At 44.9% G+C, this 14,977-nt stretch overlaps 1 protein-coding gene across 3 annotated transcripts in view; it reads left to right on the forward strand.

Annotated features, from left to right (window-relative positions):
- nsd2 (nuclear receptor binding SET domain protein 2) overlaps positions 1–14,977 on the forward strand; it is a 66,566-nt gene that overhangs the window by 25,763 nt on the left and 25,826 nt on the right. For all 3 annotated transcript variants that reach the window (XM_045723823.2, XM_045723822.2, XM_082955833.1), the window contains 4 exons: positions 9,088–9,689; positions 9,795–10,109; positions 10,401–10,527; positions 14,534–14,722. In XM_045723823.2, the coding sequence (XP_045579779.2) occupies positions 9,088–9,689; positions 9,795–10,109; positions 10,401–10,527; positions 14,534–14,722 (1,233 nt within the window). The remainder of the gene's footprint in view (positions 1–9,087; positions 9,690–9,794; positions 10,110–10,400; positions 10,528–14,533; positions 14,723–14,977) is intronic.

Here is a 14,977-nt window from a genome sequence, read left to right on the forward strand (position 1 = left end):
CCATGTGGCGTGGATGCAAATCCATAGACGAAGTGTTCAAAGTTCCATTATCGTTTGTAGAAACACGTCAACGATGTTTACAATCAATCCTTTAGGGTATTTTTTAACGTAAAATTGCGATAATTTTACAACCGGGCAATAGGTATTCATCCCAGAAGAACAATAAAAAACAACGAAGTCATGTGCATGCGCGTCATAAGACACCTGTCCTCAGACTGGCCAGTGATTGACTGAGCCATAATTTTCTGCCCGGTAACAGGTGACGGATAAAACCAGTTCCTAAAGATTGTTGACAGCCAATGGAAGAGTTAGGAGGTGCAACGTAAATCCTATGTCACTGTAGTTTTCCAAGGGATTCAAAACAAAAACTACATTTCTAAATTCTCCCACTTCCTGATTAAATTTTTCTCCGATTTTTTTTGCCTGCCATATGAGTTCTGTTATACTCACAGACACCATTCAAACAGTTTTAGTAACTTCAGAGTGTTTTCTATTCAAATCTACTACTAATATGCATATTCTATTTTCTGGGCCAGAGTAGTAACCTGTTTAAATTGGGTACGTTTTTCATCCGGCCGTGAAAATACTGCCCCCTAGCCCCAACAGGTTAAACAGCTTGGAAAATTCCCCAAAATGATGTCCTGGCATTAGAAGCTTCTGATAGGCTAATTGACATAATTTGAGTCAATTGGAGGTGTACCTGTGGATGTATTTCAAGGCCTACCTTTAAACTCAGTGCCTCTTTGTTTGACATCATGGGAAAATCAAAAGAAATCAGCTAAGACCTCAGAAACAATTGTAGACCTCCACAAGTCTGGTTCATCCTTGGGAGCAATTTCCAAATACAAGCTAGATAGGTTAACAGAACAAGCTAGTTAACAGTAATATCATCAACCATGTTTAGTTAACTAGTGATTATGTGAAGATGGGTTGTTTTTTTTTTATAAGAAGTTTAATGCTAGCTAGCAACTTACCTTTGCTCCTTGCAGCCACAAGGTCCTTTTGATGCTGCACTCGCGTAACAGGTGGTCAGCCTGCCACGTGGTCTCCTCGTGGATTGCAATATAATCGGCGTCCAAAAAGGCAGATTACCGATTGTTATGAAAATTTGAAATCGGCCCTAATTAATCGGCCATGCTGATAAATCAGTCGACCTCTACTCTGGTGGTATGTATGGGTGTCCGAGCTGTGTGCTAGTAGTTTAAACAGACATATCGGTACATTCAGGTTATCAACACTTCTTACAAAAACAAGTAGTGGTGATGTCAATATCTCTTCCACTTTGAGCCATGAGCGATTGACATGCATATCATTAATGTTAGCTCTCTGCGTACATTTAAGGGCCAGCCGTGCTGCCCTGTTCTGAGCCAACTGCAATTTTCCGAGGTAATGCTTTGTGGCACCTGACCACACTACTGAACAGTAGTTTAGGTGCGAAGAAAATAGGACCTGTCTTGTTGATAGCGTTAAGAAGGTAGCGCTTTATTATGTACAGACTTCTCTCCATCGTAGCTACGGCTGTATCAGTGTTTTGACAACGACCGTTTAAAATCCAGGGTTACTCCAAGAAGTTTAGTCACCTCAACTGGTTACATTTCCACATTATTCATTACCGGATGTAGTTGAGGTTTAGAGTTTAGTGAATGATTTGTCCAAAATAAAATGCTTTTAGTTTTAGAAATATTTAGGATTAACTTATTCCTTGCTACCTATTCTGAAACTAACTGCAGCTTCTTTAAGTGTTGCAGTCAGTTGCTGTAGTAGCTGATGTGTTGTCATCCACTTCCCCTATAGCAATCCTGTGACCACCTCCCGTCCACCCAACACATTCCAAAGCCATTTGTCTTTCTACAGAGAACCATTTAACCTCGCCAATATCCAATGGTAGCGCCTGGCGCGAAATACGAAAAACCTTAAAAATGCTATAATTTCAATTTCTCAAACATATGACCTATTTTACACCATTTGAAAGATAAGACTCTCCTTTATCTAACCACATTGTCCGATTTCAAAAAGGCTTTACAGCGAAAGCAAAACATTAGATTATGTCAGGAGAGTACCCAGCCAGAAATAATCACACACCCATTTTTCAAGCTAGCATATATGTCACAAAAACCAAAACCACAGCTAAATGCAGCACTAACCTTTGATGATCTTCATCAGATGACACTCCTAGGACATTATGTTATACATGTTTTACATGCATGTTTTGTTCAATCAAGTTAGTATTTATATCAAAAACGAGCTTTTTACATTAGCATGTTTTGTTCAGAACTAGCATACCCACCGAAAACTTCCGGTGAATTTACTAAATTACTCACAATAAACATTGACAAAAAAACATAATAATTATTTTAAGAATTATAGATACAGAACTCCTTTATGCAATCACGGTGTCCGATTTTAAAATAGCTTTTCGGTGAAAGCACATTTTGCAATATTCTGAGTAGATAGCCCGGCCATCACGGCTAGCTATTTTGACACCCACCAAGTTTGGCACTCACCAAACTCAGATTTAATATAAGAAAAATTGGATTACCTTTGTTGTTCTTCGTCAGAATGCACTCCCAGGACTTCTACTTCAACAACAAATGCTGTTTTGGTTCCAAATAATCCATAGTTATATCCAAATAGCTCCGTTTTGTTCGTGCGTTCAAGTCACTATCCGAAGGGTGACGCGCTGGCGCGTTTCGTGACAAAAAAATTCAAAATATTCCATTACCGTACTTCGAAACATGTCAAACGCTGTTTAAAATCCATTTTGATGCGATTTTTCGCATAAAATAGCGATAATATTCCAACCGCGCAACGTTGTATTCGTTCAAAGAGAGAAAGAATAACATGGAGTCGTCACATGCACGCGCGCCCCAGTGTCATTGTTCCCAGAAGGACCACTCTCCAAAACCACTGCTGTTTTTCGCCCAGATACTGCAGAGCTATCATTCCACGTTCTGGCGCCTTCCTAGAGCCAATGAAAGCCTTAGAAAATGTCACGTTACAGCACAGAGGCTGTATTTTTGACAGAGATGCTAAAGAAGGACAAGAAATGGTCAGACAGGGCACTTCCCATATAGAATCTTCCCAGGTTTTGGCCTGCCATATGAGTTCTGTTATACTCACAGACACCATTCAAACAGTTTTTAGAAACTTTAGTCTTTTCTATCCAAATCTACTAATTATATGCATATTCTAGTTACTGGGCAGGAGTAGTAACCAGATTAAATCGGGTACGTTTTTTTTATCCGGACGTGAAAATACTGCCCCCTATCCCAAACAGGTTAACCTCTGACATAAAACCAGTCTCTTCCACTCCTTTTATATACTATGCTTCTGTGTTTAGCAATGTTCAAAGTTTACCCCGAATCCAACACTTCAAAGTCAGTAGCATGTCGTTAGTAAAGATTGAAAGATAATGGGCCTAAACGGCTACCCTGGGGAATTCCTGTTTGAGAGGCTTCCATTGTTCTGTTAGACAATAATCTAATTATCCACATTGTAGCAGGGGGTGTAAAGCCATAACACACAAGTTTTTCCAGTAGCAGACTATGATCGACAATGTCAAACGCTGCACTGAAGTCTAACAAGACAGACCCCCTAATCTTTTTATAATCTATTTCTCTCAGCCAATCATCAGGCATGTGTAAGTGCTGTGCTTGTTGATTGTCCTATTGTCAATTTGTTTACTGTGAAATAGCATTGTATCTGGTCAAACACCATTTTTTTCAGAAGTTTACTAAGGGTTGGTAACAGGCTGATTGGTCGGCTATTTGAGCCAGTAAAGGGGGCTTTATTATTCTTATTTAGCGGAATTTTTGTTTATTTTATTTTACCTTTATTTAACCAGGTAGGCCAGTTGAGAAGTTCTCATTTACAACTGCAACCTGGCCAAGATAAAGCAAAGCAGTGTGACAAAAACAACACCGAGTTACACATAAACAAACATACAGTCAATAATACAATAGAAAATCTGTATAGTGTGTGCAAATGAAGTAAGGAGGTAAGGCAATAAATAGGCCGTAGTGGCGAAGTAATTACAATTTAGCAATTTACACTGGAGTGAGATGTGCAGATGAGGATTTGCAAGAATAAATACTGGTGTGCAAAAGAGCAGAAAAAAACAAACACAATATGGGGATGAGGTAGGTAGTTGGTTGGATGGGCTATTTACAGATGGGCTGTGTACAGCTGCAGCGATTGGTAAGCTTCTCTGACAGCCGATGCTTGAAGTTAGCGAGGGAGATAGAAGTCTCCAACTTCAGTGATTTTTGCAATTCGTTCCAGTCATTGGCAGCAGAGAACTGGAAGGAAAGGCGGCCAAAGGAGGCGTTGGCTTTGGGGATGACCAGTGATTATATACCTGCTGGGAGTGTGTGCTAGAGGTGGGTGTTGCTATGGTGACCAGTGCGCTGACATAAGGCAGAGCTTTACCGAGCAAAGACTTATAGATGACCTGGACTTTAGCTTCTCTCCAGGCCTGAGGGCTTAACAAGTTAAGTTGAGGTGACACTTTCCAGTAGGCTTAAATTGAAGATGTGGCAATATCGTCCGCTATTATCTTCAGTATTTTTCCATCCAGATTGTCAGACCCCAGTGGCTTGTTAGTATCGAGGCGTAACTACAATGTTGTTGATCCATCCTCAGTTTTCTCCTATCACAGCCATTCAACTATAGCTCTGAAATTCCTCAGCCTTTTTCTTTCTCTCCGGCAACGGAGTTAGGAAGTACGCCTGTATCTTTGTAGTGACTGGGTGTATTGATACACCATCCAAAGTGAAATTAACTTTTCCATGCTCAAAGGGATATTCAATGTCTGCTTAGGTGCCCTTCTTTGCGAACCTTTGGAAAACCTCCCAGGTCTTTGTGGTTGAATCTGTGCTTAAAATGTGTAGCTCGACTGAGGGACCTTATAATTATCTGTATGTTTGGGGTACAGAGATGAGGTAGTCATTTAAAAAATCATGTTAAACACTATTATTGCACGCGAGTAAGTCCATGCAACGTTTGTCACTTGTTAAGCATACATCACTAAGGCCCCATCATGGTCCGCTCACGTCGCCAAGGCCCCATCATGGTCCGCACACGTCGCCAAGGCCCCATCATGGTACACTGACTCTCTGGCACCTGCTCTATGCACACACACACTACATACGCTCACACAAAAACAAAACACAAACACATGCCTATTGACGCCACACACACACGCTCAGACATGCACACTTTTACACTCTAGACATACGCTGCTGTGACTTGGTATATTATCTATCCTGATTGCCTGGTCACTTTTACCCCTACCTACATGTACATAAACTCAGGAAAAAAAGAAACGTCCTCTCACTGTCAACTGCGTTTATTTTCAGCAAACTTAACATGTGTAAATATTTGTATGAACATAACAAGATTCAACAACTGAGACATAAACTGAACAAGTTCCATAGACATGTGACTAACAGAAATTGAATAATGTGTCCCTGAACAAAGGGGGGGTCAAAATCAAATGTAATAGTCAGTATCTGGTGTGGCCACCAGCTGCATTAAGTAATGCAGTGCATCACCTCCTCATGGACTGCACCAGATTTGCCAGTTCTTGCTGTGGGATGTTGTCCCACTCTTCCACCAAGGCACCTGCAAGTTCCCGGACATTTCTGGGGGGAATGGCCCTAGCCCTCACCCTCCGATCCAGCAGGTCCCAGATGTGCTCAATGGGATTGAGATCCGGGCTCTTCGCTGGCCATGGCAGAACACTGATGAGCAGTATGGATGGTAGCATTGTCATGCTGGAGGGTCATGTCAGGATGAGCCTGCAGGAAGGGTACCACATGAGGGAGGAGGATGTCTTCCGTGTACCGCACAGCGATGAGATTGCCTGCAATGACAACCAGCTCAGTCCGATGATGCTGTGACACACCGCCCCAGACCATGACGGACCCTCCACCTCCAAATCGATCCCGCTCCAGAGTACAGGCCTCGGTGTAACGCTCATTCCTTCGACGATCAACACGAATCCGACCATCACCCCTGGTGAGACAAAACCGCGACTCGTCAGTGAAGAGCACCTTTTGCCAGTCCTGTCTGGTCCAGCGACGGTGGGTTTGTGCCCATAGGAGATGTTGTTGCCTGTGATGTCTGGTGAGGACCTGCCTTAGAACAGGCCTACAAGCCCTCAGTCCAGCCTCTCTGAGCCTATTGTGGACAGTCTGAGCACTGATGGAGGGATTGTGCGTTCCTGGTGTAACTCGGGCAGTTGTTGCCATCCTGATTCTGTCCCGCAGGTGTGATGTTCGGATGTACTGATCCTGGGCAGGTGTTGTTACACGTGGTCTGCCACTGCGAGGATGATCAGCTGTCTATCCTGTCTCCCTGTCGGCGTCTCACAGTACAGACATTGCAATTTATTGCCCTGGCCACATCTGCAGTCCTCATGCCTCCTTGCAGCATGTCTAAGGCACATTCACGCAGATGACCAGGGACCCAGGCATCTTTCTTTTGGTGTTTTTCAGAGTCAGTAGAAAGGCCTCTTTATTGTCCTAAGTTTTCATAACTGACTAATTGCCTACTGTCTGTTAGCTGTTAGTGTCTTAACGACCGTTCCACAGGTGCATGTTCATACATTTTTTATGGTTATTTGAACAGGCATTGGAAACAGTGTTTAAACCCTTTACAATGAAGATCTGTGAAGTTATTTGCATTTTTACGAATTCTTTGAAAGACAGGGTCCTGATAAAGGGACATTTCTTTTTTTGCTGAGTTTATTACCTCAATTACCTTAGCTACCTGGTAACCCTGACCATTGACTCGATACCGGTACTCTTTCTATATAGTCTCATTATTGCTATTTTACTGTTACTATTTAGATAATTTTCGTACTTTTCAACTCTGCTTTGTTGAAAAACAGCTCGTCAGTAAGCATGTCACGGTAAGGTCTACTGATGTATTCGAAGCATGTGACACCATTTGATTTTGAAGTTGATGAAATATGGATTATGACTGAGGGCCTTAATATATCTTCTTGGTCTTTCTTCGACACGGAGTGCTGTAAATATCCTGGAGGGCAGGCAACGTGCCCACATTGATGCGTTGGGCTGACTGCACCACCCTCTGAAGAGCCATGTGGTTGCTGTACCAGGCGGTGATGCACCATTGAGAGCATTCTGTTGGGCTGCATCTGTAGTTTATGGGTCATTTATAAGTTTATGGGTCAATGGCAAGTTTCTTCAGGAGTTGGGATATGCAAAAAACATCTTTCCAATTCACACATTCGGGAAATAATACAAATATAAGCACCCACCCAATTCCCAATTATTATTATTATTTGTAGTCAGCTTCATTCTGAAGTTATCGGTGGTCGATAACTATCTTGATTCTATGTTTAGCAGAGATCTGTGTATAAAGGGCAAAAAGCATCTTTTCTGTTTTCTTTGCTGTTCTAAATAATGAGCTTTTTGAAGTGCAACTTAGGTAATGCTGGTTTTGGGAAACCCGCTCGGAGATTTAACGTCTCTGGGGTATGCTGGGATACGCTAGCGTCCCACTCGACAACAGCCAGTGAAATTGCAGGGCGCCAAATTCAAAACAACAGAAATCTCATTAAAATTCCTCAAACATACAAGTATTATACACCATTTTAAAGATAAACCTTCTTGTTAATCCAGCCACAGTGTCTGATTTCAAAAAGGCTTTACGGCGAAAGCATACCGTATGATTATGTTAGGCCAGCGTCTAGTCACAAAAAAAACATACAGCCATTTTCCAGTCAAAGAGAGGAGTCACAAAAAGCAGAAATAGAGAAAATTAATCACTAACCTTTGATCTTCATCAGATGGCACTCATAGGACTTCATGTTACACAATACTTGTATGTTTTGTTCGATAAAGTTCATATTTATATCCAAAAATCTCAGTTTACATTGGCGCGTTATGTTCAGTAATGTTTTGCATCTAAAAAACATCCGGTGATTTTTGCAGAGAGCCACATCAATTTACAGAAATACTCATCATAAACTTTGAAAGATACAAGTGTTATGCATAAGATTATAGATACACTTCTCCTTAATGCAACCGCTGTGTCAGATTTCTAAAAAGATTTACAGTGAAAGCACACCATGCGATAATCTGAGGACAGCGCTCAGCCACCAAAACAAGCCATACAGATACCCGCCATGTTGTGGAGTCAACAAGTCAGAAATAGTGTTATAAATATTCACTTACCTTTGATCTTTATCGGAATGCACTCCCAGGTATCCCAGTTTCACAATAAATGTTTGTTTTGTTCGATAAAGTTCATCTTTATGTCCAAATACCTCCATTTTGTTTGCGCGTTAGGTTCACTATTCCAAATGCACAAGGTGCACTAAGTCCAGACGAAAAGTCAAAGTTCTATTAGTTTGTAGAAACATGTCAAATGATGTATAGAATCAATCTTTAGGATGTTTTTATCATAAATCTTCAATAATATTCCAACCGGACAATTCCTTGAAAAGGAACTGAGCTCGTGTACATGGCCGTGCGCGCGATAAACAACTCATAGTTTTCAGCTGGTCCACTTACTCTAGGTGGTCTTATTCTCTCCCCCTTTACAATAGAAGCCTGAAACAACATTCTAAAGACTGTTGACATCTAGTGGAAGCCTTAGGAAGAGCAATATGACCCCACAGACACTGTATATTGGATAGGCAATCACTGGAAAAACTGCAAACCTCAGATTTCCCACTTCCTGGTTGGATTTTTCTCAGGTTTTTGCCTGCCATATGAGTTCTGTTATACTCAGACATCATTCAAACAGTTTTAGAAACTTCAGTGTTTTCTATCCAAATCTACTAATTATGTGCATATTGTAGCTTTTGGGCCTGAGTAGCAGGCAGTTTAATCTGGGCACGCTTTTCATCCGGACGTGAAAATACTGCCCCCTAGCCCGATGAAGTTAAGACCGCGTAGCACCTCGCTTGACTGACATAAGAAATGTTTCCCGTTCACGGATAATTACAAAAAATACTCACTATAGTCGTATCCATAAAATTGCCCATATCCGTTGTGATACTCATTTTGTCCAACTACTTGGCACACCCCAATCATCTCCTGTCTCTGTTTGCAGGTAGGAAGGAACGTCAGAAGCAGCAGCCCGGTAAACAAGCTCTAAAGGAAACTGAGGAGAAGCACCAACAGCCCAGTAAACGAGCTCTAAAGGAGACTGACGAGAAGGACCAACAGCCCAGTAAACGAGCCCTAAAGGAGACTGAGGAGAATGACCAACAGCCCGGTAAACGAGCTCTAAAGGAGACTGACGAGAAGGACCAACAGCCCGGTAAACGAGCTCTAAAGGAGACTGAGGAGAAGGACCAACAGCCCGGTAAACGAGCTCTAAAGGAGACTGAGGAGAAGGACCAACGGCCCGGTAAACGAGCCCTAAAGGAGACTGAGGAGAAGGACCAACGGCCCGGTAAACGAGCCCTAAAGGAGACTGAGGAGAAGGACCAACGGCCCGGTAAACGAGCCCTAAAGGAGACTGAGGAGAAGGACCAACGGCCCGGTAAACGAGCCCTAAAGGAGACTGAGGAGAAGGACCAACGGCCCGGTAAACGAGCCCTAAAGGAGACTGAGGAGAAGGACCAACGGCCCGGTAAACGAGCCCTAAAGGAGACTGAGGAGAAGCACCAACAGCCCAAAAAGAAACCTAGAGTAGGTGACAAACAGAAGGTGAGTTAATAATTAATGGCTCTGTTTATTACTGGTATGTTGCCTTTAGATGTTCCTGTGAGGATGAGGATGAGTCTGATCTTCCTCTCCTAACTCTAACCCCAGGCTATGGCAGCAGAGTCCTGCGCCCCCACGAAGAAGAGAAACAGAAGGAAAACGGAGAACGAAGTCAAAGGATCCACTTGTTCTAAATCACCAGAGAAAGAACCAGAGAAGATTAAGCCAATCAGGAAGAGGCATGACTTGGCCATCCAATCAGCAGCTTCCCAGGCCAAGAAGAGGAAGCGAGCAGCAGCCAGTCCTGAGCCAGAGGGCTCTGCCAGTGAGGAGCGTCCAGAGTCCCCCAGTGACAGCATAGACCAGACCAACGGGGCCAAGAAGGCCAACGGAGGAGGCCCCAAGAAGGAATCTGTCTGTCAGGTGAGACTCTAGAATGTCTCCACTCATCTCCTGGGATTGAGTTGGGGGGAAGTTTCAATGGGGCTGGGTTGGGGGGGAGTTTCAATGGGACTGGGTTGGGGGGGAAGTTTCAATGGGGCTGGGTTGGGGGGGGAGTTTCAATGGGACTGGGTTGGGGGGGGAGTTTCAATGGGGCTGGGTTGGGGGGGAGTTTCAATGGGGCTGGGTTGGGGGGAGTTTCAATGTGTTGCTGACGGTGTGTGTTGTAGGTGTGGGGTTCACTATGTTGCTGGCTGTGTGTGTGTGTTGTAGGTGTGTGAGCAGGCTGGAGAGGACGTGGTGCCATGTGAGGGTCCGTGCTGTGGGTCCTTTCACCTCTCCTGTCTAGGATCCACCCTCAAACTACAGGACAGGCTGCTCTGTCCAGACTGCACCTCAGGTAAGATACCTATCCTGTCTAGGATCCACCCTCAAACCACAGGACAGGCTGCTCTGTCCAGACTGCACCTCAGGTAAGATACCTATCCTGTCTAGGATCCACCCTCAAACCACAGGACAGGCTGCTCTGTCCAGACTGCACCTCAGGTAAGATACCTATCCTGTCTAGGATCCACCCTCAAACCACAGGACAGGCTGCTCTGTCCAGACTGCACCTCAGGTAAGATCAGGGTCAGCCTGTCTGGAGCCCATCCTGCCTGGAGCTCATCCTGCCTGTAGCAGCTCAGGTAATGACTGGTGGCAGGTTAACCCCATCTGTCTCTCCTCTCCAGTGTTAACCCTGACTCCCTCTCTCTCCTCTCCAGTGTTAACCCTGACTCCCTCTCTCTCTCTCTCTCTCTCTCTCTCTCTCTCTCTCTCTCTCTCTCTCTCTCTCTCTCTCTCTCTCTCTCTCTCTCCTCTCCAGTGTTAACCCTGTCTCTCTCTCTCCTCTCCAGTGTTAACCCTGACTCTCTCTCTCTCCTCTCCAGTGTTAACCCTGACTCTCTCTCTCTCCTCTCCAGTGTTAACCCTGACTCCCCCTCTCTCTCTCTCTCTCTCTCTCTCTCTCTCTCTCTCCTCTCCAGTGTTAACCCTGTCTCTCTCTCTCCTCTCCAGTGTTAACCCTGACTCCCTCTCTCTTTCTCTCCTCTCCAGTGTTAACCCTGTCTCTCTCTCTCCTCTCCAGTGTTAACCCTGACTCCCTCTCTCTTTCTCTCCTCTCCAGTGTTAACCCTGACTCCCTCTCTCTTTCTCTCCTCTCCAGTGTTAACCCTGACTCCCTCTCTCTTTCTCTGCTCTCCAGTGTTAACCCTGACTCTCTCCTCTCCAGTGTTAACCCTGACTCCCTCTCTCTCTCCCTCTCTCTCTCCTCTCCAGTGTTAACCCTGACTCCCTCTCTCTCTCTCTCCTCTCCAGTGTTAACCCTGACTCCCTCTCTCTCTCCCCCTCTCTCTCCCTCTCTCTCTCCTCTCCAGTGTTAACCCTGACTCCCTCTCTTTCTCTCCTCTCCAGTGTTAACCTTGACTCCTCTCTCTCCTCTCCAGTGTTAACCCTGACTCCCTCTCTCTTTCTCTCCTCTCCAGTGTTAACCCTGACTCCCTCTCTTTCTCTCCTCTCCAGTGTTAACCCTGACTCCCTCTCTCTCTCTCTCTCTCTCTCTCTCTCTCTCTCTCCTCTCCAGTGTTAACCCTGACTCCCTCTCTTTCTCTCCTCTCCAGTGTTAACCCTGACTCCCTCTCTCTCTCTCTCTCTCTCTCTCTCTCCTCTCCAGTGTTAACCCTGACTCCCTCTCTTTCTCTCCTCTCCAGTGTTAACCTTGACTCCTCTCTCTCCTCTCCAGTGTTAACCCTGACTCCCCCTCTCTCTCTCCCCCTCTCTCTCCTCCTCTCTCTCTCTCCTCTCCAGTGTTAACCCTGACTCCCTCTCTCTCTCTCCTCCTCTCTCCTCTCCAGTGTTAACCCTGACTCCCCCTCTCCCTCTCCTCTCCAGTGTTAACCCTGACTCCCCCTCTCTCTCTCCTCTCCAGTGTTAACCCTGACTCCCTCTTTCTCTCCTCTCCAGTGTTAACCCTGACTCTCTCTCTCTCCTCTCCAGTGTTAACCCTGACTCTCCCTCTCTCTCTCCTCTCCAGTGTTAACCCTGATTCCCTCTTTCTCTCCTCTCCAGTGTTAACCCTGACTCCTCTCTCTCTCTCTCTCCTCTCCAGTGTTAACCCTGACTCCCTCTCTTTCCTCTCCAGTGTTAACCCTGACCCCCTCCCTCTCTCTCTCTCTCTCTCTCTCCAGTGTTAACCCTGACTCCCTCTCTCTCTCTCCTCTCCAGTGTTAACCCTGACTCCCTCTCTTTCTCTCCTCTCCAGTGTTAACCCTGACTCCTTCTCTCTCTCTCTCTCCTCTCCAGTGTTAACCCTGACTCCCTCCCTCTCTCCCTCTCTCCCCCTCTCTCTCCTCCTCTCTCTTTCCTCTCCAGTGTTAACCCTGACTCCCTCTCTTTCTCTCCTCTCCAGTGTTAACCCTGACTCCCTCTCTCTCTCTCTCTCTCTCTCCTCTCCAGTGTTAACCCTGACTCCTCTCTTTCTCTCCTCTCCAGTGTTAACCCTGACTCCTCTCTTTCTCTCCTCTCCAGTGTTAACCCTGACTCCTCTCTCTCTCTCTCCTCTCCAGTGTTAACCCTGACTCCCTCTCTCCCTCTCTTTCCTCTCCAGTGTTAACCTGTTAGGGCTAGGGGGCAGTATTGACACGGCCGGATAAAAAAACGTACCCGATTTAATCTGGTTACTACTCCTGCCCAGTAACTAGAATATGCATATAATTATTGGCTTTGGATAGAAAACACCCTAAAGTTTCTAAAACTGTTTGAATGGTGTCTGTGAGTATAACAGAACTCATATGGCAGGACAAAACCTGAGAAGATTCCATGCAGGAAGTGGCCTGTCTGACAAGTTGTTGTTCATCTTGGCTCTTTTTATTGAAGACTGAGGATCTTTGATATAACATGACACTTCCTACGGCTCCCATAGGCTCTCAGAGCCCGGGAAAAAGCTGAATGATATCGAGGCAGCCTCTGGCTGAAACACATTATCGCGTTTGGAAAGTGGCCGATCAGAGTACTATGGGCTTAGGCGCGTGCCCGAGTCGACCCCATGCTTTATTTTCTTTCATCTGTTTACCTAAACGCAGATTCCCGGTCGGAATATTATCGCTTTTTTACGAGAAAAATGGCATAAAAATTGATTTTAAACAGCGGTTGACATGCTTCGAAGTACGGTAATGGAATATTTAGACATTTTTTGTCACGAAATGCGCCATGCTCGTCACCCTTATTTACCCTTTCGGATAGTGTCTTGAACGCACGAACAAAACGCCGCTATTTGGATATAACAATGGATTATTTGGGACCAAACCAACATTTGTTATTGAAGTAGAAGTCCTGGGAGGGCATTCTGACGAAGAACAGCAAAGGTAATAACATTTTTCTTATAGTAAATCTGACTTTGGTGAGTGCTAAACTTGCTGGGTGTCTAAATAGCTAGCCCTGTGATGCCGGGCTATCTACTGAGAATATTGCAAAATGTGCTTTCATCGAAAAGCTATTTTAAAATCGGACATATCGAGTGCATAGAGGAGTTCTGTATCTATAATTCTTAAAATAATTGTTATGTTTTTTGTGAACGTTTATCGTGAGTAATTTAGTAAATTCACCGGCAGTGTTCGGTGGGAATGCTAGTCACATGCTAGTCACATGCTAATGTAAAAAGCTGTTTTTTTTTTATATAAATATGAACTTGATCGAACAAAACATGCATGTATTGTATAACATAATGTCCTAGGGTTGTCATCTGATGAAGATCATCAAAGGTTAGTGCTGCATTTAGCTGTGGTTTGGGTTTATGTGACATATGCTAGCTTGAAAAATGGGTGTCTGATTATTTCTGGCTGGGTACTCTGCTGACATAATCTAATGTTTTGCTTTCGTTGTAAAGCCTTTTTGAAATCGGACAGTGTGGTTAGATTAACGAGAGTCTTGTCTTTAAAATGGTGTAAAATAGTCATATGTTTGAAAAATTGAAGTTTTTGCATTTTTTAGGTATTTGAATATCGCGCCACGGGATTACACTGGCTGTTGAGTAGGTGGGACGCAAGCGTCCCACCTAGCCTATAGAGGTTAACCCTGACTCCCTCTCTCTCTCTCTCCTCTCCAGTGTTAACCCTGACTCCCCCTCTCTCTCTCCCCCTCTCCCTCTCCTCCTCTCTCTCTCCTCTCCAGTGTTAACCCTGACTCCCTCTCTTTCTCTCCTCTCCAGTGTTAACCCTGACTCCCTCTCTCTCTCCTCCTCTCTCTCTCCTCTCCAGTGTTAACCCTGACTCCTTCTCTCTCTTTCTCTCCTCTCCAGTGTTAACCCTGACTCCTCTCTCTCTCTCTCCTCTCCAGTGTTAACCCTGACTCTCTCTCTCTCTCCTCTCCAGGGGTGCACCAGTGTTTCAGCTGTAAGCTGTCGGAGGGGCAGGTGCATCGCTGTAACGTGCAGCATTGTGGGATGTTCTACCATGAAGCCTGCGTCCGCAACAATACCCTCACTGTGTTTGACAACAAGGGCTTCCACTGCCCGCTTCATACCTGCATCAGCTGCCACTCCAAACCCAAGGCTACCAGGGGTGAGCACTAACCCTTACAACCTAACCCAATGCTACCAAGGGTGAGCACTAACCCCTACAACCTAACCCAATGCTACCAAGGGTAAGAGTACCCTATATTTGCCCCCTAAACCCCAACTCCAAACCCAAGGCTACCCAGGGTGAGGCAGACTGGGGCCCTAACCGCTAAATGCTAACCCTTCCCCTGAGATTATTTATAAGTATAAACTGGGTGGTTCGAGCCCTGAATGCTGATTGGCTGACAGCCCTGGTATA

Source organism: Salmo salar, chromosome 09 (assembly GCF_965601325.2).
Source record: "Salmo salar chromosome 09, fSalSal1, whole genome shotgun sequence".
Classification (NCBI taxonomy): domain Eukaryota; kingdom Metazoa; phylum Chordata; class Actinopteri; order Salmoniformes; family Salmonidae; genus Salmo; species Salmo salar.